Below are 25,895 nucleotides of genomic sequence, written 5' to 3'. Positions count from 1 at the left end.
TACTGAATTATATTGCTGTGAGGAGTATCCATAATGTCTCTTTCCAGTCTCTAAGTTCCACCACTACTAAAGTACGTTGATTTAACTCATGTGTTTGATTATTCAGTTTGAAAAAAGAAATGATAATGTAATCATTAAGTACTCCCAAGGAGAGTGTAGTTTACTTAGTTACCCCAAATATTCAGACGTCTATTAAATATGTCTTTAAATACATTTTTATTTTAGATTCTCTTTTGTTTGAACTTGAGATCAACTGAGCCCCTTTGATTTATCATTGTTGATTTGAAAGCATAAACATGACTGACGAACCATTACATTTCCAACACGTTCATATTGAACTTTTCCATCATGAAAGAAGATTTGAAATTCACTTTGACAGGAGAGGACTTGGATCCAGACTAACTTCCTTTTTCTTATTATTTTAGCACATTAACATGCTTTGAGATTATACAAAGTTCTGTGAAAACTACTCAAAGCATTTTATTTCTCCTATTCTGATAAAAGTGGGTTCTCCACTTAGCCTGAACATGCATTTTTTAAAGCTCCAAACTTGAAAAGTTTTTCCAATGACAGATTAGTCTAACATCTATTAATTAAGAAGAACACAACCATTACATTCTTGAAGTGATACTCATTTTCAAAATGATTAAAATATGCTTTTGAACAAGTCATAGCATAAAAATACGTTGTGCACCTACATCATTAACTAGACTTTCCTTCTCAAGATAAATGAGCTGATATATGCTAAGCCCCAGGATTAATATTTTACAATAATGAACTGTTATTTTTGCTCTGAAAATACCCAGTCCCCATTAACAGCTTTAGAAATTGCAAACAGTTTTTGTGCATTTGATACAATATAACATAATAATGGTTCTGGAGTCAAACTAGGACCTGTCCTGCTACTTCACAGCGTTGTCACCGTGGGCTACTTATTTAACTTCTCTGAACTTCAGTTTTCTCATCTGTAAAGTGCAGATAGTAGTATTACTTACCCCCAAGGATTGCAGTGAGGACTTACAGAGGTGTATGTAATTCAAGTAGTTAGCACAGTGCCTGGCATGAAACACATGAACTATAATTTTTAAATTCTTGATATGTCTTTAATGGTTAGTGGTGTTTAAGGGATACCTATAAGTGTTTGAATTTAAAAATGATTTAAAAATTCTTCATCTAAAGGGCTTCCTGGGAGATGGCAGTTACTAGAACAGTGTAGGATGGTTGGTGATCCTCAGAGTGAAACTTAGTTTCTATGATGCGATTTTTTTCATTTAATAATTTTTTTTCCAAATGAGAGAAGGTGAAATGCTATATTGACTTGTTTTTCAAAATTTGTTTGTGAGGTTGCTTTTCCATGAATTAATAGGAAAGCTTTTCATAACCCATATGACTGAACACAAGACTACTGCCAAGCCGATGGCACTTCTTTTCAGCACTGATTGATTTGAGTGGCCAAAGTCCAAAATTGAATTCTTAGATTTAGGTAGCAAATAATCAATAATGGTAAAACATAGATTCTCCCATCCAGAGCTGTTTTGAAGCAAGTATGCAAGCATATGTGGTAGAAAATAATAGAGTTGACAGTTTTCCCCTTTGAGGGTTTTGATAATACTTCATCAGATACTGAGAACTGAAACAAACCACTCAGTGAAGTTGTATCACTTCCTTGAAGTGAACGTTACTCCAATAGACTTCCAAATTTTTATCATTATTTGAATCAAATCTTCTCCCACATTTTTTTTGGTAAGCATCTTCATTTGTATGCATATTCTCTATAGCCATCTAATTAATGAAATAGGAAAACATGTGCATGATAAGTATTTGGAGGTGTTCTCAGAGCTAACGTGGTTAGAATTGGGACTGAAAAGAGAATGGCTTTCTGGCAGAATGAAGTTTTACAGTATCTTAAGCACTCACCTTCCGCAGTCTGTTGCACAGTCATTTATGTTTGCTTGCCTCAAATGCAATATTACCTTTGAAAAGGTTGGAAACTCCGAGTCAGGAGAGGAACTCCTAAACTACTCTAAATTAGAAACATCTCGATTTAATTTTATCTGACATAACCTCAAATTCAAGTTTTCTGCAAGTTCAGGTGTCGGACAGGGGAAGAAGAATACATATTTTAACTGTGCAACATTTTCTGTTTGATTGGGAATAGTGTGATTGTTTAAGATTGATATCTACCAAGGCTTTGGCATCTACGCACCAACTAAATAATTAAGTATGAGCATTAATTGCATGGGAAATTTGCTGAATTTTCTATTTCTAACACTCTTCCCCTCCTTGATCCAACCCCAACCTTAGGTAGAAATACTGTTTATCATTTGGAAATGCTGGGCTAAAATTGCTTTTTCTGGAAGAATCATATTATTATCATCAATTGGTTTTTGAAGTACAATCTCAAATGTTTCTTGAGGGATATAGCTAGACTTTGAAATATGTATCAGTCATCTAGAGAAATGTTAATATTAAAGCCAATTATCTCAGTCTCATAAAGGATGACATCTTAATTTAAATAGCAGTGTTGTGTTCTTTATCAGATTTTTCTATAAACCAGAGATGTTTTGAGCTTCTAGATGACATATTGGCATCTATTTTGCTGGCATGTCTATCAACTACTATTTGATAGAAAATTTATTTCAAACTATAGAAATTGAGAAATGGGTTTTAACTAGAATAAATGATGAGATTAAACTGCTAGATATGATTTTTCTTTTTGGCTTCATCCAATTGAGTCCTTAAAGGCAAAATTATTGCCTCTATTTTGATCAACCCTATTAAAATTAGGATTCACTGAGCACAGTATTAGTGAGTCTGAGTTGTGACTGGAATCCCCAGTACCAAGGCTCCTGATGGCACCTGCAACTTTGGCAGTGTTCTATACACATTTGTGTGATTGGTCAGAAATCACAGTGTGGGCACGTTAGCGTGAAACTATCCTGGTAAAACAGTTCAGGTTTTAGACTCCTTGAGAAGTACAGCAGTTACACACTATGATTTGCTACAAATTTCTAATTAAGTGTCTCTGCTTGCTTAAAAAATAAAAAGATTCAGGATATGATGCAGTTGAGGTCAATACCAGGACCCTTAGGAGATTATTTATTTATTTGTTTTCACTTGAGTTCCGTAAGTTGACTGTTTTACAGTAGTGAGTCTGTAGTTGTGATTTAAATTTTGAAACATAAGGTCTTAGGCTAAGTCATGTAAATGAATAGTAAAACAGTTAAACTTCCCCGAGCGCATTGCTTTGAAATATTTTGCGTAATTTTGTTCTTTGAAAGGAAGTAATAGGGCGCCTGGGTGGTGCAGTCGGTTGAGCGTCCGACTTCAGCCAGGTCACGATCTCGCGGTCCGTGAGTTCGAGCCCCGCGTCGGGCTCTGGGCTGATGGCTCAGAGCCTGGAGCCTGTTTCCGATTCTGTGTCTCCCTCTCTCTCTGCCCCTCCCCCGTTCATGCTCTGTCTCTCTCTGTCCCAAAAATAAAATAAAAAACGTTGAAAAAAAAATTTTTAATAAAAAATAAAAATAAAAAAAAATAAAAAATAAAAGGAAGTAATATTTGTCAGTAAATTCGGTAGAAATGCTATTCTCATTGGTTGACCTGCATTTTTGCTTTCACAGCCTTAATTTCAGAGATTCAAGTGATTGAATAAAGTTTGATATATAACTTATAAGATGCATTAAATAGCAGGGTGCCTGGTGGCTCAGTCAGTTAAGCTTCTGACTCTTGGTCTCGACTCAGGTCATGATCTCACAGTTCAGGAGTTCAAGTCCCAAGTCGGGCTCCACATTGACAATACAGAGCCTGCTTGGGATTCTCTCTTTCTCCCTCTGTCTCTGCCCCTCCCATGTGTGCACAGTCTCTCTCTCTCTCTCTCTCTCTCTCTCTTCCTTCTCTCAAATAAACTTTTTAAAAAAGATGCATTGAATAGCATATATAGAATTGTTGAATCACTGTGTTGTCCACCTGGCAGTAATATAACACTGTATGTCAACTATACTTTAATTAAAAAATAACAATAATAAAATAGCAAAATGCTCTGGAGGGTATCTTCAATTATGATGTCTTTTTAAAATACCCAGTTCTGTTAATTTTCAGCATATATACTGAAGTGTATTGCTAGAATCTTCCCTCAGGAACTTTAAGATGAAACAAATTTTCCTTAGACCCTTACTATAAACTTTTTTGCTAAACTTATATCTTCATGTATTACTTAATCTCACATTATATGGACTTACGATAGATTTGGAATATATTCTACTTCATTTGACTTTTATATACAGAAATGTCTTCCTTTTAGTTTGTCTAATGTTTATTTATATTGAATTTATGACTTACATTGAATTACATACACGTATTAGTATAAATGTTCATTAGTAACAAACAATATAAATAACCACCTCTGAGGTAGTGAGAGAAAGTGAACATTATTACCAATCTGTTAAGGAAGATTATGTTTTCCTTGGACATGTCTCCATATCATCCCTAAAGTATATAAATGGTATTTGCCTAGGGAAAAAAAATAACTTAAAATGTAGTCAAAGATTAAACATTATTCAAAAGTGAAGAAACATTGTACTTGACATTCTCAGTTTGCAGAATTAAACAATTGATAAGACTTTTGGAGTAAGAAAAAATACCCAAAAACCTTCCCTCCACTTTCCTTCCTTGAATCTAGACTTTACATTTTTCTTTCTTTCTTTCTTTTCTTTCTTTCTTTCTTTCTTTCTTCCTTTCTTTCTTTCTTTCTTTCCATTTTCAACATACTTTGTGACTTTTAAAAATTTATTCAGTATCAAACTCAAATATCTATATTTTCACAGATTCCCTATGTGCCATGGCTAGGTGGTTTGAGGATATCATTTATAATAGAATCAGACCTTTGATTTATAAATACCAGCTAAGGAGCAGTCATACAATGCCAAATAGCCTAAAAATTGGTTCTCTAGTAACTCTCATATCTTCCCAAATTTTGATATATTTATTTGATTCTCCTCCTAGCTTTAAATAATTTGAGGGATCAAATTTGATAGTTCTATGGCAGTTTGGGTGTTTTTGACTAATAAATGTCATGAATTTTATAAGAAGCATCTTTGGAGTTTTGGATATTCATCCCACTTTTAAATTCTTAGAGTTAATAAGTAGGTGCTTAATCTTAAATGCACCTGAACCACTCTCTGACAAGTGGGTGCTTTAGAAAACATGCATGTAACTTCCCCCCCTCCCCCACCCTTTCCTTCTACCCCTGCCATGACTCCAGAAGCACCGAAGAACAATGCTTTAATAAAGAATTAGAAGATTATGTTGCACAGAGCATACTGAAAAGCATGGCTAATTTAAAAGTCTTCTTTAAACATCTTTCTCATTTTTAAGGAGCTACTGCAAAACACAGACATTCTTTGTTCTTTCTCTTAAACATATGCACATACATGTGCATACATGCTATCTCTTTCCTCTGTCCTTCCTGACTTTGATACTTCTATCCCTCTGTCATGTCCCCTCCCCCCCCTTTTTTTTTGTTCACCTTTCTAGGATCTTTTTTTTTTTTTTTTAGTTTCTTTTAGGTTTTTTTTGTTTTTGTTTTTTGTTTTTTGTTTTTTGTTTTTTTTTTTACTTTATTTATTTGAGAGAAAGCATGAGCACAAGGGGGGCGGGGTGAGTCAGAGAGAGAAGGAGAGACAGAATCCCAAGCAGGCTCCACACTGTCAGCACAGAGCCTGATGCCAGGCTCGATCTCACAAACCATGAGATCATGACCTGAGCCCAAAATTAAGAGTTGGACACTTAACCAAGTGAGCCACCCAGGTGCCCCTAGGATCCTTTTTCGTTCTATATCTTTTCATTCAGATATTTTCAACTTTTTCTTATATGGAGCACATTGGCCTTTTGGCCTCTCCTTCCTACCACTCTACTGAGTTCAGCAGAGATCTCACATGTAGCTACACAAACAGAAATATTTTCTCCTTCAAGAGGACTGAGAGTTGCAAACATGGACATATTCTGTCTAAAGCAGTAGAGGAAGAGGAACCTTCCTAGAGAAAAATCACACTAACTAAATCAGCATTGCAAGGTGTTATTATATATCCCTTATGGAGATATGTTCCAGTAGTAATTCTCAATCAGTATACAACTGAAGGTCTGTTTGGTGACATCTTTATTATCTCTGTACACTTTATAATCGTCTAATAGTGGAGGTGGCTAAGCCTAAACCTGACCTTAAATACGTCTCATGCAGAGGCTTAAGCTACCTTTTTAACCATTCAGATAATTTCATGTTTATTTATACTTTGGCAAACAGTCATACACTTTGTTAATAATCAAAAGACCTTCAAAAGAAAATGGGCTACTCAAATCAGAAAAAAGCATGGAAAAAGTAGCCCCACTTATATGGTAAATTAATTTATATGGTAAAGATGCCAAAATAATTAAATGGGGGAATGGAAGGTGTTTTAACAAATGATTTACAAACAACTATATATCCGTATTTTAAAAAAATAAAAAATATACCTTACCCCTTTCCTCACTATACTCACAGTTTACTTGGAATGGATCATAGACCTAAATGTAAAATCTATATCTTTAAGGCTTCTAAAAGAAAATGAGAATATTTTTATGTACTAAAGAGAGGCAAAAATTTATTAGCATATAGAAAGCAATAACCATAAAGGAAAAAATCAATGAGACTTCATGAAAATTTAAAACTTTTGATTGTTAAAAGAGAATTATAAGTCATAAACTAGCAGAAAATATTTTTAATATATGTATTTGACTATATTTGTTATCTGTTGCTGAGTAAAAAATCCAAAGCTTGGAGGCTTAAAACAATCATAATTTCTTGTCACTTATGCTTTCTATAAATAAGGAATTTGGGAGCAATTTGGCTAGATGGTTCTGGCTCAGGCTTTTTCATGAGGTTTAAGTCAGAGGTTGGCTAAAGCCTTAACCATCTAGCTTGACTGAGGATGGAAGATTCATTTCTAAGGTGGCTCACTGAAATATCTGGTACTGACTTGTTGAGAAGCCTCAGGTCCTCTCCCTATAGGCTCTCTACTGTCCTGCCTCAGTGTTCTGTTCAAATGACAGCTGGCTTCCCTCCAACAGAGCAGCATGCCTTTTATGCCTTTTATGACCTAGCCTCAGAGGTCACACATTATCACTTAAGCTGTCGTCTGTTGGTCACACAGACCAACCGTGATTCATTGTGAAGGAGACTAGGTCAACATAAGGATGTGAATAACAGCAGGCAAGAATCCCTGGGATCATCTTGGAGTCTGGCTACCCAGACTCCTTGAAAGAAGTCTCATATCCAGAATGTAGAATGATCAGTGATTTAAAAAAAAAAAAAAATGGCCAAAAGACTTGGTTATTTCACAAAGAAAATATATAATTTCCAATAAATAGAGAGTGCTCAACAACATTGGTCAGCAAGGAAATGCATAATAAAACGACAAAGAAATATCACTACCTACCCACTCAAATGGCTAAAATTAGAAAGACTGGCAACACAAATGTTGGCAGTGATGTGGAGTGACTGGAACTCTCATACATTGATGGTGTGAGTAAAAAAGGTACAGTAACTTTGAGGAGTGGGGCACCTGAGTGGCTTAGTCGGTAAGCATCTAACTTCAGCTCAGGTCATGATCTCACAGTGTGAGTTCGAGCCCCGTGTCAGGCTCTGTGCTGACAGCTCAGAGACTGGAGCCTGCTTCGGATTCTGTATCTCCCTCTCTGCCCCTTCCCTGCTCATGGTGTCTGTCTGTCTGTCTCTCTCTTTCAAAAGTAAACATTAAAAAAATTTTTTTAAATAAATAACTTTTAGGAAAGTCTAAATAGCCAACAACTGAAAAGAGCCTAAATGCTTATCTGTAAAGGAATGAATAAATCACGTTATTATGTGTGCATTATGATTATATATAAAATAAGTTATAATACAAATTTTTATTTCATTTTTATTTTATTGATGAGTAATATACTTCTCTACAATAAAAACAAACTATTGAAAAATACAGTATGGATGATTCTCAACATTAGGCTGAGCTAAAGAAACTGTATACCAAAGAGTATATCCTGGTGATACTGTTTATAGGAACTTCTAGAAGAGGCAAAACAATCAATGGTATAAAAACATGGTGGGAGTTAACTGTGGAGGAGCATAAAGGAAACAATGGAAATGTTTCCAGTGAAATGTTCTGTATCTTGATGGGGATGTGGGTTACTCCAAATATTTACTTATTTCTTTATAAAATTCATTGTTTTGTACATTAGATTTATGCATTTTACAAAGTAGATTTTACTTAAAACTGTAACAAATATTGAACTCTAGATAATAAGTTTTTTGCAGACATGATTAGCAATTGTGAAACTGCTCTCTGTATATTCTAATATAATCTCTATATACTCTCATTGAGCAAATGAGTAAATATATTGGGGATAATGCGAACCAGGCTTCTCCCTGTTGGAGAAAGGAATGACAAGTGTGTAAGGGGTAAGACTACCTTGTTTCCCATGGTATTAGAATGGAATTAGAAATACCAATATGAATTCATAGTTTGTAACAGACAGATATGTAATCATGAGGAAGCATCAGCCTAATTTAAAGTGAGGGATATTCTTCAACATAATTCACTTTTCAAATCTTTTAGGGTTAAAAAGTGTAAAGAGATTTTTAAAAATGGCGGAGTAGGTAACTCCAAAACTGCATCTCTCCACTAAGACAGTCAGTAAGCTGGCAAAAACTGTCAATCAACTTTCTCAGATCTCTGGAATCGAATCAGACTTTAAACAACCAGGGGAATGTTGAAAGAAGAAGATGCTGAAATTTGATAAGATAAAGTTGTGGCGTACTTACTTGATAACCACTTCCCCACTCCACAGCACAATGGCAGCCATAAAGATTGTGGCCCTCAGTCCTAGTACAACTTGTTTGTGCCAGAGCAAGCAGTGCAGACCTTGTCCTTGGAGAATATAGATGTGGGCAGTGACCTCTCTGGTCAATGAGGCATCTCAACTTACAGGCTTGCCTTTGTTTTGCCTTTATTGGAACTCTTAGGGATGGGGTGGCTTCCCAAGTGGCATTTTTCAAAAGCACTTAAAGGTAATAAATATACTAGCCACAGCGGGCCGAGAAAAGCAGCAGACAAACCAAAGAGCCTGGGAAATGAAGAGGCAGCTGGAGATAGAGAACAAGGACTTTGAAGTGCTCCACCATATACTGAGGGATCTGGAAGGCCTATGCATGCCCGGAACTGAATGAATACTTATAAGAAACCTTAGCAGACCCCAAGCTTTCACCTCTGGCTGCATTTTATCTTCCATGCAAGCAAGAAGTGAAGGCAAAGACAGATTTTTTAAACAGTGGCTAAGCATTGAAAGAAGGCCCAACACAAAGCCAATCTGTAAAGACATGGAGAGTATTCCCACACATACATATTTGACTCCAGGAATTTAAGGAAATCTCTGTCAGATCACCAGCTGACCTCTAAGGTAATGGAACAGAGACTTGAGTGACCATGCTTGACAAAGCATTCAGTATTTATGAAAAGAATTTAGAAAAGTCACTAAAGAAGTAACTACAACCCACACAAGCAGCAGCAACAAACCCTGAGGAGGGAGACTCGGGTTCCCAGAGTTACCACATTATAATATACACAATGTCCAGTTTTCAACAACAAATTATGCTTTCAAAGAATAAAGTATGGCCAATTTCACAGGAAAAAAAATAGGAACTATCCTTGAGAAAGCTTACTACAAACTTTAAATCAATTGGCTTAATATACTTAAAAACCTAAAGGAAACCATAGGCAAAGAACTTAAAGGAGACAAGGAGAATGATGTATGAACTAATAGAGAATATCAACAAAAGAAATTGTTTTAAATTCTGAAAAAAAAGTACAATAACTGAAAGAATTTCATTAAAAGGGTCTAATGGCAGATTTGAACAGGCAGGAAAAAAAGAATCCATGAACTTGAAGATAGGTCAGTTGATATTATCCAGTCTGAGAAATAAAAAAGAATGAAGAGAAATTAACAGAGTTTAAGATACCTTTGTGACATCATTAAGTATACCAACATATGTCTACTAGGAATCCCAGAAGGCAAGGAGAAAGAGAAGAGAGCAATATTTGAAGAAACAATTGCTGAGAGCCTTCCAAAGTTATTGAAATATGTGACTCTACTTTAGGATAAATTCACAGATACCTACACTGAGACACATTATAATCAAACTTGAAAACTAAAATGAAGAATCGTGAAAGCAGGGAGTTTGTTGCCAGTAAATCTATCATATTAAAAAAGAAAATGCTTAAGGCTGAAATAAAAGGGCACTAGATACTAACTTGAAGCTATATGAACAAATGACATCAGTTAAGGTGACAACACAGGTAAATAAAAGCCAATGTTACTGCCATTTTTGGTTTTTAACTCCCTTTTTTTCCTTTGTGATTTAAAAGACAGATGCATAAAATAATAATTATAAATCTGTGTTAATGGGCACACTGTATAAAGATGTAATTTGTGAAAATGACCTCTCCAGGAGCAGAGGGATTTTTTTAATACTATTGAAGCTAGGTTGGTGTTAATTCAAACTAGATTGCTGTAAATTTAAGATGTTCATCGTAACCTGCAGGTAGCCACTAAGAAGATAACTATGCTTGGTTCCTTTTATAGAAAATAACCAGGGACTCCATAGAGACAGAAATTGGATTAGAGGCTAGAAGAAGAGGGCAGGGGGCTGTGACTGTTTAGTGGGGAAGGGGTTTCCAAATGGGGTGATGAAAAAGTTCTGGAATTAGATAGTGGTGATGGTTTCATAACATTGTGAATGAACTTACTGCCACTGAATTATACACTTTAAAGTGTTAACAGTGGTAAATTTTATGTCAGGTGAATTTTACCACAATTAAAAAAAATTATAAAACATAAACAGTGTGGTCCTGGTGTAAGATAGACATATATATCAATGGAATGAAATTGAGAGCCCAGAAATAAACCCACACATTCATAGTCGATTTGTTTTCAACAAGGTGCCAAGACCATTCTGTGGTGAAAGAAGTCTCTTCAACAAATAGTGTGGGGTCAACTGGATATCCACATGCAAAAGAATGAAGTTGGATCCCTACCTCACATTACATACAAAAATTAACTCAGAGCGGATCAATAACCTAAATGTAAAAGCTAAAACTACCCAGCTATTAGAAGATACATAGTGGTAAATCTTCACACCCCTGGCTTTGGTAGTGGAGTCTTAGATATGACATCAAAAGCACAAGCAACAAGAAAAAGTAGACAAATTGAACTTCATCAATATTTAAACCTTTTGTACATCAAAGGACATTATCAAGGTACAGTAGAAAGGCAATGGACAGAGTGGAGAAAACATTTGCAAATCGTACCTGTTATGGGTTTTATATACAGAATATACAAAGAACTCTCACAACTCAATAACAAAAAGACAGATAACCCAATTCTAAAAAAAGGCAAAGGATTTGAAGACATTTCTCCAAAGAAGGTGTGTAAATGACCAACGAACACATGAAAGATGCTCAATATCATTAGGTACTAGGGAAATGTAAATCAAACCACAATGAGATACCACTTCACACTCACTAGAATGGCTACAATTTTTTTAAAAAAGGAAAATAAGTGTTGATGAGGGTATAGAAAAATCGGAATCCTTGTACATTGCTAGTAGTAACGTAAAATGGTACAGCCACTGTGGAAAACACTTTGGCCGTTTCTCAAAAACTTAAACACAGAGTTATGATATGACCCAGAAATTCCACTCCTAGGTACATACCCAAAAAAATTGAAAGCAGATAGTCAAACAAATACTTGTACGTGAATGTGCATAGTAGCACTATTCACAATCGCCAAAAAGTGGTGACAGCCAAACTATCCCTTAATGGATGAATGGATAAACAAATCGTGGTATGTATACAATGGAATATTCATTGGTGATTAAAAGAAATTGATGCCACAACATGGATGAACTGAGAAAACATGTGAAAGGTGCGAAATTCAAAGGCCCACATATTATATGGTTAAAATGGTGAATTTCTGTTACATAAATTTTACCACAAAGATAGTAACAAACCTCCAAAGGAAAAAATAAAGGACAAAAAAACCTGTTTTGGATTAATGGAAATTAAAGAGACATGACAACTAATGCTGTTTATGATGGTGGATTATATCCTGGGCTGGGGAGAAAATAGTTATAAAGGAAATTATTGGAATTGTTAACTGAATTTAAAAATAGACTGGATTAGATAATAGTATGTATCAGTATTAAATATCTTGGTTTCATTAAATTTATGCTATGGTATATAAGAGAATGTGTCTTTGTTCATAGGAAGTGTATATTGAAGTATTTAAATGTAAAAGGGCGTGTGTGTTGAACTTTCAGAGGTACAGAAGAATATATGTATATATAAAATGATAAAGCAACTACGGTAATATGTAAACCATGGGTGAATCTGGGTAAAATGTGTATGAAAGTGTCTTATATTGCTCTTTCCACTATTCTGAGTTTGCAATTATATCAAAATTAAAAGTTACCAACAGAATTAGATTTGTCTTTTGATATCTTCCAAGCAGCAGCATAGTCCAGGTGATTGTTAGAAAAATAATGTTAGCCATGCTTCTTTGTCTTAAGTGCTTCTTTTCACTCTTTCCTTACATGTTTGTCTGTTTCTCATCTTCTGGATCCCAATATATTATTTATTTTATTGGCTTATAGCAATCTCTTTGTAAGATCATTACATAATTAAGGGCACCTGGGTGCCTCAGTCGATTAAGCATCCGACTTCAGCTCAGGTCATGATCACATAGCCTGAGTTCAAGCCCCATGTCCGGCTCTGTGCTGACACCTCGGAGCCTGGAGCCTGCTTCGGATTCTGTGTCTCCTTCTCTCTCTGCCTGGCCCCTGGTCATGCTCTGTCTGTCTCTCTCTCAGAAATAAATAAACATTAAAAAATTGTTTTAAAGATGATTGCATAATTAATACAAAGTATTCAGCTTTTATACATATTTATTGTTTAGTTAGTAATGTTATGCCTTTGGGAGCCTATTCTCATTTTGTGTATTTTTTCTTACATACTTTATTTTTGCAGTATCTTAGATAACGTTAAAAATGTAACCATTTGTTTCCCTTTTTTGAGAAATTAAAATATTAACCTCCAGTGAAAGGCTTTGCTGCTCTAGTTCTCATCCAGCTGTCTGAAATTTGTGTTCAGTCTGTTGGTAGAAGATCAAGTGTGGTATGAGATTTAACCCTAACTGAAACACATTGGACTATGTGCTCATTTTTGTTGTCCATTCAAAGAAGTAATCTCTAAATCCTGCCAAACGGGACCAAACAGGTGGCTTTCTGTCCACCAGAGATGAGTCAAAGAAGTAATGTCTAAATCCTGCCAAACGGGACCAAACAGGTGGCTTTCTGTCCACCAGAGATGAATCAAAGAAATCCTTTCCTAAGTAGAATGTGCCATCAAAACCTCATACTGCTTTGTCAGCATTCAACTGTGGATTTTTACCTGTTTATGCCTCCTGTTTCATATGAACAAGCAAATACCCAGTAAAGGCTATTTTGGATAGGATTACAAAGAAGATCGTGATGATTCATTTGGTACTTGTGTTTTCAATTGGTTAACCAGTTTTCTTTCCTTTGTGGTGTATGATGGGATCTTCACTAGACAGAGGTAACCTATTGGATAGTTGTGTACCTGGATGCTGGTGTGGTGGTGCTTGTTGGTTTCGTTTTCATGATACTCCTCCTGAGGTTGTGCTTGCAATGCTGCTGCTTATTTTGTGTTTGCATGACATTATTTGATTGCTCTTTGTTGGTTTGGGTTCTTAAAACCTATTTCCTTTTTTTGGTACCCAGAATAATTCATTGAATATCTTTAGTTGGTCCAGAACTTATGGAAATTAGTTCCAAGTCTAACTCTTTGGTGGATCCTTTTCAGTTTTTGAAAATATCTTCAATGTCACAACTAAGTTTATCATTTGGCTATGAATTAAAAAAACAGGGTAGGATTCCTTAAACACCCAGGAAGTCACCACTTGCCAGACAGGCTATTACTGAAGCTAAGAAGTAACTCTTTGTGAGTTTTATAGATTAAATAGAATTAATATATACATAGAATAAAATCTAAGTTTTAGGAGCATTTCATCACTTAGCTGAAACTTAGGAGCCTCCAGCAAGGTAACAATGAATACAACTAAATTAAATCATGCCTAAATCTTAGTGTGCATGTCTGATTTGCCAGTATCTTTCAGAGGTGTTGTTTCCTCTGCAAACTGTCCTACATTCCAAAGCTAAGATTCTTGGGGGGCCAAGAAACTCTCAGAAATTAGTTTTCTGAGAGTTTGTGTGGGCCTTGAAAATAGTTGCTTACCTCTTTGTTTCTGGTCATTGGTAGTATAGTTTTTCTTGGTCAGTTAGCTGACTTCGGGCAAATTGTACTGATTTCATTTTATTTTATTTGTTTCTTTTGTATCTTTTCTACTTTATATACCTCTATAGAAAAAGGCAGATTGTTTTTATTTTTATTAATTTTATTTTTTTGAAGTTTTTAATTCCAGTATAGTTAACATACAGTGTTATATTAGTTTCAGTTGTACAATATAGTGATTCAGCAATTCAGGTGGATTGTTTTTAAAACCAAGAAACAAAACCAGTCCTGAAGTGAGCCTGTATATGTCAAATGGCAGGAGTTCATAAAATTGAAATTATTTTCTAGTATTACTATTAAGCCAGTGTTGAGACAAACAAGATCATCTTTTGTCTTATAAGTTTAGTCATCTTGAAAACTGTAAAGGATCCATTAATTTGGAATGGCCATCAGAGAAATGCTTATGATAAGTAGCATAAAACTGTCAGATAAATGGTGTTTCATCTCTATCTATCTGTGTTCTCATTCTGTTATATCTTCTTTTTATCTTTTGGTGGGATCCATGCATATAATAGAAAATTTCCCAGGAACGAGAAAAATTTGCTGATGAAGGCAGTATATTTTATACCCTTGGAGAATGTGGACTCATATCCTTTTCAGACTACATTTTCCTTACAACTGTTCTTTCCAGTAAGTATAAACTTTTCTTTTTATTCGTTTATAGGGAGCATAAAGGACTATAAAAAAAAAGTTCATTGGAGGGAGAAATAAGACATGTTTGTAGAGTTAATTATAAGTTAACATACAATTTCATTTGTTATAAATTCTCTATAACTTGTATTTAGAACCACCTGAGAAAGAGGAAGAAAAATAAAATATCAAGATAAAGTTAAAAAAAAAAAAAGAAAAAGACAAATCAGTGAAGTTAAATCTACCTTTAAGTGTTTGAACCCCTGTATTCTTTTAAGATAAATTGTATATTGCCTGGTCCTTGTAGCCTTCATTAATGTTTCTACTTCCCTATTAAAACACGAATTGATCGAATTGATCAGGGCACCCAGGTGGCTCAGTCGGTTGAATGTCTGACTCTTCATTTTGGCTCCAGTCATGATTTCATGGTTCATGAATCTGAGCCCCACATCGGGGGGTTGGGATTCTCTGTCTCCCTGGGATTCTCTGCTTGAGATTCTCTGTCTCCCTCCCTCTCGCCTCTTCCTCCACTTGCGTGTACATGCTTGCTCTCTCTCTCTCTCTCTCTCAAAAGTAAGTAAATAAATGTTAAAAAAAAAAACACATAATCTGTCATTTCTCTACTAAAGAAGAAAATTGGCTCGGTTTTTCTACTTGTGTTGAATATTCACTTTTGAATCTTAAGGATTACCTCTTAAGACAAAAACTCAAATTTGACTCATTTAGAGCACTGATGAATTGCTGATTTTTTAAAGCTAAACAATTTGGTTGATAAGTATGCTACTCTAAGTGGGTTTTTTTTTTTAACTGTTCAGAAAAACAAAAACAAAAAATGTATGTTTCTAGCTTTCTGTGTATATCCTATTAAAATCTATCTAAATTGAACCAAAGAGATCTGATTTGTATGTTTGAAAGAGATGATTCTCTAAATTTTTTCTAATTACTTTTGACATAATGTCTAATTTGATGTCTAATTTGTTTGACATACCAAACAAAAATTACTGCCTCTTTCTTCCTTTCTCTAGGCTAGTCATTTCTAAAGATAAAACTTTAAAATAGTTTTTAATAAATGACATACACAACACACAGTTCCTGCCATGGCTCTGACCACTCCTACCCTTCTTTCCTCTGTTGACAGAAAAATGAAGAAATATAGACTAACATGCCTTACCACAGTTGTCTTTGGGATACCAAAGTGTCTCAATAAATTCATGTGGTAAACCAGTGCTCTAACAGAGGAGATACACACACACACACACACACACACACACACACACTCACACATTGATTTGTTATGAAGATCCAAGGTAGTGAACTAAATAAAATAACATTTACGGTCTTAAGTTGGGTATTGTTAAAGTTAGTTGTGATTTCCAAAGTTATTGTGGTTTCCAAAATAGTCTTCAGTTCATATCCTGGCCCCAACACTTCTAAGCTTTGTGATTAGGGGAAAGTCAGTGAACTTGTTCATCTGTTTTGTTTGCAAAGTGAAGGTGGAAGTAATAACAAACCCACATGATTTGAGGATTATGAGATCAGGAATATAAAGTACCTACTTCACTGCCTGGTATTTAGTAAGTATGAAATTTGTCTGGGTTTTTATTCTTGATATCCTGTAACAAATGTTATTTCATATCTGATTTTAAATGTTATTTCATATCTGATTTAAATGTTATTTCATATCTGATTGTCATAAAAAAAAAACAGCAGAATTGGTAGAGATTTTTAAGCTTTGTGTGTGTGTGTGTGTGTGTGTGTGTATGACTTTGTATAGAATTTGCATTCAGCATGATGTGGCAGAAAAGAGTACTGCATTAAACGAAGAGACCCAGCTTGGAGAACTGTAGTAATATACACTGTATACAGTGGCAGTAGTTCCTGCAAATATTTGTTGAGCGGAAATGAGATTTTAATTTGTATCTAATTCTCAGTCCTATTTCCTTCATATCTTTCTGAGGGTCAGAAGGACCACAGAGCAGAACCTTCAGAATACCCTGCACATTGTGTAGCTCCTTTAATAAATTCAACCATTTTAGAGCAGGTAAAAGTCACATTACCCTTAAATTCTGGAAACCACTCCAAGTAGCTCTACTGGTCCAGGCACCTCTTTACTTCTTGACGCTCACCTCCTAGCTTAAACATGGTGAGTGATTTACAAAAAGTGCTTGGTATGACAATGTCACATATAGTTGACCCTTGAACAAAGCTGGGGTTAGCGACACTGGTACTCTCCACCCACCCCACAGGCAAAAATCTGGGTATGACTTTTGACTCCCCCAAAACATAACTATTAATAGCCTACATAACTTCAATTAACATGCGTTTTGTATGCCATATGTATTATATACTGTATTCTTACAATAAAGTAAGCTAGGAAAAAAATGTTATTAATAAAATCATAAGGAAGAGAAAGTACATTTACAATACTGTACTGTGCCTAGAAAAATTCATACATAAGTAGACGCCCACAGTTCAAGCCTGTGTTGTTCAAGGGTCAGCTGTACTTTCTATATTTCCAGGGATGAGAAAATAGAATAAGAATATGATTTGCTAAGCGAAATTAGTCAGAGAAAGACAAATATCATATGACTTCACTCATATGAGGACTTTAAGAGACAAAACAGATGAACGTAAGGGAAGGGGAAACAAAAATAATATAAAAACAGGGAGGGGGACAAAACATAAGAGACTCTCAAATATGGAGAACAAACAGAGGGTTACTGGAGGGGTTGTGGGAGGGGGGATGGGCTAAATGGGTAAGGGGCATTAAGGAATCTACTCCTGAAATCATTGTTGCACTATATGCTAACTAATTTGGATGTAAATTTAAAAAAATTAAAAAAAAAAGAGGGTGATCCAGGGGATCCCAAGTGTATGCAAATACTAATTTCTTAGATTAGCGTCAAAATGAAAAAAAAAACACATTTTCCAATTTGTTACAGATCCTTATGATTTCTCAGAGGTCTTGACCCCATTGGAGAAAAAATACAGCTCTAAGGGTATTGCTTGGTGGTTGTCTGCCCCAGTATTCATAGAACTACTCTCAGCCTTCTCCATTATCACTTCCCTATAAGGGAATTAACCAGCTCTTACCCAGTTGTGAGATCCAACTTTTAGAAAGAAAGTCTATCTTAAATGTTCCCCAAAAGTTCTAAAATTCCAAGTGGTCTTGGGGCGCCTGGGTGGCGCAGTCGGTTAAGCGTCCGACTTCAACCAGGTCACGATCTCGCGGTCCGTGAGTTCCAGCCCCGCGTCAGGCTCTGGGCTGATGGCTCGGAGCCTGGAGCCTGTTTCCAATTCTGTGTCTCCCTCTCTCTCTGCCCCTCCCCCGTTCATGCTCTGTCTCTCTCTGTCCCAAAAATAAATAAAAAACGTTGAAAAAAAAATTAAAAAAAAAAAAAATTCCAAGTGGTCTCTCCCTCCTGTCTCTGAACTCAAAGCATTTATTAAACTTAACAATTAGCAATTCATCAATAAAGCATTTTCTGTGTATTGCATTAAAAAATATATATGATTTTAAGATTTTCTCCTTATCAGTGGTTTTAAGTATTTTCATTATTATATGCCTCTAGTTTTTCTCAACTTAGCGCTATTGATGTTTGAGGCAGGGTAATTTATTGCTGTGGGAGCTGTCCTGTGCATTGTAGGAGGTTTAGCAACATTCCTGGTTTCTACCCACTAGACGCCAGTAGTATACCCTTTTCCTTCTCCCAGTTGTGACAATCAAAAATGTCTTCACGATTTCTGGGGGACAGAGATAGGGAGGAATCATACCTATTTGGGGATGCCCTAGTTTGGGACAGGGTTTTTTGTTCCTTTTGTGTTACTGTGTGCCTTGATGTAGTGTTCTACAAGTTTCTTGTCTTGGGATTCTTTGAGCTCTTTGGATCTATAGGTTTATAGTTTTCATCCAATTTGGAAAAAATTCAGCCTTCTTTTCTTTTCTTTCCTTTTCCTTCCTTTTCTCTTCTTTTCTTTCGGAAGAACACAAGTGGAGGAGGGGCAGAGAGATAGGGAAAGATTGAATATTAAGCAGGCTCTGTGCCCAGCACAGAGCCTGACACAGGGCTTGATGTCAAAACTGTGTGATCATGACCTCAGCTGAAATTGAGTCGGATGCTTAACCGACTGAGGCACCCAGGTGCCACTAGCCATTATTTCCTGAGATACTTTCTCTTTGCTTCTCTTTCTTTTCCTTTAGGTACTTCAATTACACGTACATTTTTCTCACATCAACCTTATAATATTTTTACTATTATTGTCTTCACTTTACAGATGAGGAAATTAAGGCATACAGAGGGTTACATACAAAAAATTTGCTCCAAGTCCCAGAGTAAGTAAATGATTCAGGGTTTGAATCCAGCATCTAGGTTCCTGTTGATTGACTTTACTTCTGTGGTCACATTTTCAGCGGTGATAAGCTGTAACTTACGTAGTGCCTCTTCTTTCTCTCAGGCTGGCTGTGGAAAGGTCAGTCATAAAGTCTCCTAGAGGTAATGGGCAGTCCAAGCATTCTTGTGATCTGAATATTGCACGTTGCATTGTCCACTTTGTCTAACAAACCATGGGGGAAAATGTGCCATAGAAATCACACTAAGATCACTTCCTTCCCATTCCTTGCTGCTAAGATGCTAGGAAATGACACTCACAGTAGATCAACTTCCTGTGGCTAACAAGATTTTATAACAATCTAGGCACACTAAATGGTTCCCAAATCATCCTACAAGATAGAATGCAATTTTTTAAACACAAAAAGCTTTGCCAAGGAGTGGTTTGGGACGAGGGGAAGTGCATTAACATTTTCATTAATCTGTTACTCTGGTGGACAACAGGAGCTGTCCTAAAGATTTCCAACAGAAAACCAGCCAGAGTAATGTAAAACAACATAACTCAGAGAATGCAAGACTGTCATATTTCTGAGCGTCTGGGTTTTTTCCAAAACTGATAGACCTGGTAGTGTTCAAGAAATTGCCATCATTTTGAAGAATATGAATACTCTGTCTAAATGGATTGTCATTTGGAACCTCCCAAGTACCTTAAAAACTCTGTTTTGTCTAAAATAAAATTTGACAACTATATACAGCAAATCATTTGTTTCCCTTCTCGATTTATAGTTACTTCTCCTAAAAATAAAAATGAGAAAGCTGCTTTTCTGGAATGCCTCACTGGCCCAGTTGGTGAAGTATGTGACTCTTGACCTCAGGGTGATGAGTTCAAGCCCCACGTTGGGCATAGAACCTACTTTAAAAAAAAAAAAAAAAGAATAGGCATGGCACGTGGGTGGCTCAGTTGGTTAAGCGTCTGACTCTTGATTTCAGCTCAGGTCTTAATCTTAGGGTCGTGAGTTTGGGCCCCACGTTGGGCTCCATGCTGGGCGGGGAGCCTACTTTAAACAAACAATAAAAAAGCAACCATGAAAAATAAAGCTGGGATACTATATTAGAAAGAAAGAAGAAAGAAAGCTGCTTTTCTTAAAAAAAGCATGTTATTATAATTTCCCCCATTAAAGAGAGTCATTTCTTCTTATGTTTATTAAACTTCTTAGAAGTTTGATTTTTAGCTAAACAAGAATATCTTGGACACATACCCAGAATAACAACCAATTTGGCAGCAATATCTTGTGCTTATAATAAGCAATGGCATGAATTTCTCCCTCTTCTCTGCATGTGCTTTGGATAATCGGGGCCCTGTTTAGCCAATCTAAAATTTTAAACACCTCTAAAAGTTTTAACCACTGTCATACACACACGCTTAAACATACATACCTCCTAAACCCCTTACCTGCTTAATTTTTTCTCCTTGGCACTTAACCAATATTTAACATTCTATATAATTGATTTCTTTTACTTGTTTATTATTATCTAGATTGTAAACTACATGACAATGATCAAAGGTTTGTAATGATATTCACTATAGATTTGCAATGATATTCACTATGGACATATCTACACTATATAAGCACTGAAACAAGGTATAACAAAACAAGAATATAACATATTTTTCAATTTTCTCCAAAGGAAGTTTAGCAAACTGAGAACAGTTCTTGTAGCTGTTGTCTTCAGTCTGCAGTCAGTACAAATGGAATGAGGAAAACATGTTTTTAAATTAATCTATTTCCACACAAGCTTGGTTTCTTATAATTTAGAATTCATGTATTTGTATTCCCCCTTCATTCCTAATTCATAATTTTTTTTTTTTTTTGGAAAGGTTTTACTTACTTATTTATTTATTTATTTATTTATTTATTTATTTATTTATTTTACTTTAGAGGGAAAGAGAGAGGGAGAGTGAACCAGGAAGAGGGGCAGGGGGTGAAAGAAAAAGAATCTCAAGCTGGCTCTGCACTGAGCACAGAGCCTGACGTGGGTCTCGATCCCACAACCCTGGGCCCATGACCTGAGCCAAAATCAAGAATCAGATACTCAACCGACTGAGCCACCCAGGTGCCCCCCTAATTCATAAATTCTGTTGCTTTATACCATATCTCTGTGATCAGGTTTGATGGATTAACTTGAAGAATTTTTTACATGAGTCTTAACATCTGTATTAAGTAGAATATTAAGTATTTAGTAAATAAATCTAGATTCCTTCTAGGCAAGATGAAGAGACTGTTAATAATTACTGTTATTAAATAATTTCCAAGAAGCCTCTGATCCTTAAAGTAGGTTAATAGGAATTGAATGAGAATACAGAAGTATGATTATTAATGGCTTAATTCTCTGCACTAACCAGCTGCAGCATTAGCTGATGGTCTTAAATCTTATAATGGAAGTCAGAGATTTTTCTCATAACTAGGTGCAGAGAAAGGTCATCCAGATTTATCTAGAATGCTACATAGCATTTATTGATTTGGATCATTCTTGCTAATGCTAAGATTCATTCGGTAATGATAGTATAACTTAGACTCTGGATCTTGGCCGTTGACAATTATGAAGTACTTACTTTGTGCTCTTTGTCTCCATATGTGTTCTAACTAAAGTTATTAGTGCTGTTGCCTAATAACATGAAAACAACTCTAGATAGCTTAAGGAAGCAATAGTAAAACAATTATAAAAGTTGATTATTAAGCATTTTCCTTACTTTTTACTATTAATCTTTGAAAAGTCAGCAGAAAAAGCAGAAGCAAAAAATGTTACGGCATGTTCAGTGCATAGGACCTGACCTAATGAAATTCAGGCATCATTCAGTGTGTTCTGATTTTGATTCCCTCTTTAGATTTTGGGGAATCAGTGGAGAAATTGAATTAAGTGAGTTTCACTGTAGCAGGGTTTGACATACTGACAGTTAAACCACATTCTTATTGTGACCCACAATTCTCACAGATCTTTGAGAAATTACATCAGCATTCAAGTGAAAGTTTATGATATTTTATTTCTCTTGCCGTGCAAACTCAGGAGCTGATCATAAAGTGTACATGACTTGGAGATCATGGTGCTGATCAGTGCCATTCTGTCTAATGAAAATGTTTCGTTAGTTACAGATGAAAATGTTTTTCAGCTTGAGTGATCTGTTGAAAAATATGAGCAAGGCAGCATTCTGAGATCTATCAACACATTTAAGGCAGCTACAAATCTTTTTTATTGGGACATCAGAGTTGGGGAAGTTACAGAGAAAATTTGGTTTAGCTATTATTCTGCCTAAGTTTTTTATTTCTTGGATTATCTACCATTGCTAAGTTGACATCATGAGGAGTAAGACAAAGCAGATGAAAGGCTGAATTCAGTGCTATTTTTGCCTGTAAAAGGTGCTTAGAATTTTAAAAATATTCTATTTGCATGTTCTACAGCCAAAAGGATCTCATTGTGTTACTTACCAACAACTTCTTTCTCTGACATTACCTGTTCTTAAAGTTAATTTGTTGATTTTATAATGCAGCTTTATCAAAACAATAAAACAATGCTTTTAAATGTATCAAGTATTTATGATGTTCACTTCATTTTGAGCCAGATGTATCTGAGAGCACTCTGAGGTTTCAGTAACCCCACTCTTGGAGAAAGTTGAAGCATTTACACTTTTATATCAACGACCACATAAGAATTTTAGTTCAGATGAACAAGAAATAAGTCGTGTTTGTGTTTAAGTCTCTCAGACCTGCATATGATTATACTAGAAGATTAAAATGTTTTCTTTATATGCTAAAGGAAGTATATATTTGGGGAACAGTAGCTTGAGATTCCTTCTGAGGGTTCATAGGCTAAGAGAAGAACAGAGACTAAAGAAGCAAATTGTGGCTTATAACAAAAATAAGATCTAAATATATTTTGACTGCATCTTGGGGAAGATTTCATAATTATACCCTCCAAGGAAACCAGTTCTTACTAGCCTTTTCATACTTGTGTTTTATTTGAATTGATCCACTTTCACTTTTTAAAAATTCTAATAAAATTCTAATATTGTCTTAAAATGTTATAGAAATCTGGTTAAGGGCACATGATGTCTGTAGCTCTTCTCTCAAGCTAGGGCTGTGTTCTAAAGAAGAGAGTGTTGAATGAGGTAGTCAGGAGTATTTTCTGTATGCTCAGTGGTCTGATGCTGCCACCAGAATTGTGTCTGCTTACACTTTGTCCTCTCTTGAACAGCTGTTGTTGGCCTTCAAAGCTTTCTGCTACTTTTCTAGGGAGTCCGTTCTCTCTGATACCTGAGGTTCAGGTAGGGGCTCTCCAAGAGAGAAGAGGAGGTCCTTCCCAGTTCTACTTCTCTGCTCCTTAGGCCCTTGGGAAGGAAAGCCTAATAGGGGAAGCATTTGGTAAACTCAAAGGCTTCCCACTTTCTTAGGCTGCATTTATCAATGGGTTAAAAGTTCATGGGGGCGCCTGGGTGGCGCAGTCGGTTAAGCGTCCGACTTCAGCCAGGTCACGATCTCGCGGTCCGTGAGTTCGAGCCCCGCGTCGGGCTCTGGGCTGATGGCTCAGAGCCTGGAGCCTGTTTCCGATTCTGTGTCTCCCTCTCTCTCTGCCCCTCCCCCGCTCATGCTCTGTCTCTCTCTGTCCCAAAAATAAATAAACATTGAAAAAAAAAATTAAAAAAAAAAAAAAGTTCATGGAACAGGAAAAATAAAATTCCAAAATAGGCTAATTATTTCTTTTTCTCCCTTCATTCTTCAGATCAAAACTACCTTTCTCTTAGCATATCTCAATTAGGATTTTGTTGTTTTTGTTTTTAACAAACATTTAGAATTAAAAAAAAAATTTTTTTTACATTGAATTGTGAATCATAATAGCTCCAGAGACATTTGCAGGAAATGCTTATTATTCAAAAGAATCCCTAATTAATAAAAGTTAGACAAGGGATATAGTATCACTAAATAATATCTTGAAATAGGAACTATGTCATATGGCTTTGTATCCCCAAAGTACCTAAAACTGTATCCTACCACTACTATTCATTTATATATATATACATATATATATATATATATATGTATATGTATATATATTTGTTTGTTTTTAGTTTATTTACTTATTTTTGAGAGAGAAACAGCAATAAAGGGCTGGATCTCACAAACTGTGAGAGCATGACCTGAGCTGAAATCAACAGTTGGACACTTAACCAACTGAGGCACCCGAGCACCCCTCTAAAAATATTTGAACAAAAGGCTATTTGGGATGTGGCTTCTCTGAGTCCCTTTTAAGTAGACCCAGCCACCCATCCATCTCCGTATCCTTGATTACAGTGTCAAATGGGCCTCAGTTTACCTTTCTACTATAGCCTTTCTTTTACTTCCCTAGAACATTATAGAAACTTTCCCAGATTTCAGCCTCTTATAACTCTTCTAACTTTTGTCCTATCCTCCTCAGGCTCCATCCTGTCCTGCTTTCGTTCTATTGATGGTTGGGATGGCTCTATAAGAATTCAGTCCTTAATAATTGATAATATTTAAAGGTCTTTGCTTATGGTCCAGGAGCCCCACTTTTTCACATTGTTTGCCTCTTAGAAGTTGGACTGGAATCAAGTGTATCTGTCTATCTGTATAGTTGACCTTTCCCTAAAACCACAACTTGCTAGTGTTTGGTTATGCATAGGCTTCATCATGTGTTGTTCACCTTTCCCTGTAACAATTTTAGAAAAGCTTATTTGTTGTGCTGGGGAATTTGAGGGTACACAAAGGAAATCAAGGCAAGAAAGGTTGTCACAGAATGGTTTGCTTAACCATTACACCTTCTGGAGAAGATACTCAACACAGTATCTGACACACAATAAGTACTCCATATATATTTGTTGGCTAAATAAATAGCTAAGAATTTTTGTGAAGTTACTTTAGTATACATACTAAAATTTTATATTGTTCCAAGTACCCTTAGCAATCTTGCCTGGTATTTAAAACTGTTTTAAATAATAGCTACTCTCTATGAATATATACATGATGAAATCTAGAAAATTAATTCAAATAGCTAAAATTTGGGGGAGGGAGCACTAAACTGAAAAACCACATAGCTTTTGGGTGAATGCCCAACCAAGTCACATGTAACGATGGTCATTCAAATTAGTGTAAATTAAATATCCAATATCCAATCTTGTTTATTAAAGCAACTAATTCTAAGCATCTATGCAGTAAGTTGCATCTTGGCGTAAGCTTTCACGTTGGCTACTGTTGAGTACATGGAGTGGACTAAAACCACATAGGATGAAATGAAAGCCAAGCAGATGAATTTTTTTAATATTTTATTTTTAAGTAGTTTCTACACCCAACATGGAGCTTGAACTTACAACCCCGAGATTAAGAGCTGCATGCTGAGCCAGCCAGGCGCCCCCATAAATTATTATTTTTTAAGATCTTTGAAGATAGGGGTGGCGATCTGTCACACAGGCATATGT

At 35.7% G+C, this 25,895-nt stretch overlaps 1 protein-coding gene across 4 annotated transcripts in view; it reads left to right on the top strand.

Annotated features, from left to right (window-relative positions):
- MICU1 (mitochondrial calcium uptake 1) overlaps nucleotides 1–25,895 on the top strand; it is a 247,772-nt gene that overhangs the window by 116,996 nt on the left and 104,881 nt on the right. For 3 of the 4 annotated variants that reach the window (XM_086679942.1, XM_086679945.1, XM_086679943.1), the window contains one exon: nucleotides 14,966–15,080. The exons of the other annotated variant lie outside the window; for it this stretch is intronic. In XM_086679942.1, coding sequence (XP_086536068.1) covers nucleotides 14,966–15,080 — 115 coding nt within the window. The remainder of the gene's footprint in view (nucleotides 1–14,965; nucleotides 15,081–25,895) is intronic. 4 annotated transcript variants of the gene reach the window in all.

Source organism: Puma concolor, chromosome D2 (genome assembly GCF_028749965.1).
Source record: "Puma concolor isolate L17-30 chromosome D2, mPumCon1.1.hap2, whole genome shotgun sequence".
Taxonomy (NCBI): domain Eukaryota; kingdom Metazoa; phylum Chordata; class Mammalia; order Carnivora; family Felidae; genus Puma; species Puma concolor.
The sequence above is the reverse complement of the archived record's forward strand: the minus strand, read 5'-3'. Positions and strand labels throughout refer to the sequence as shown.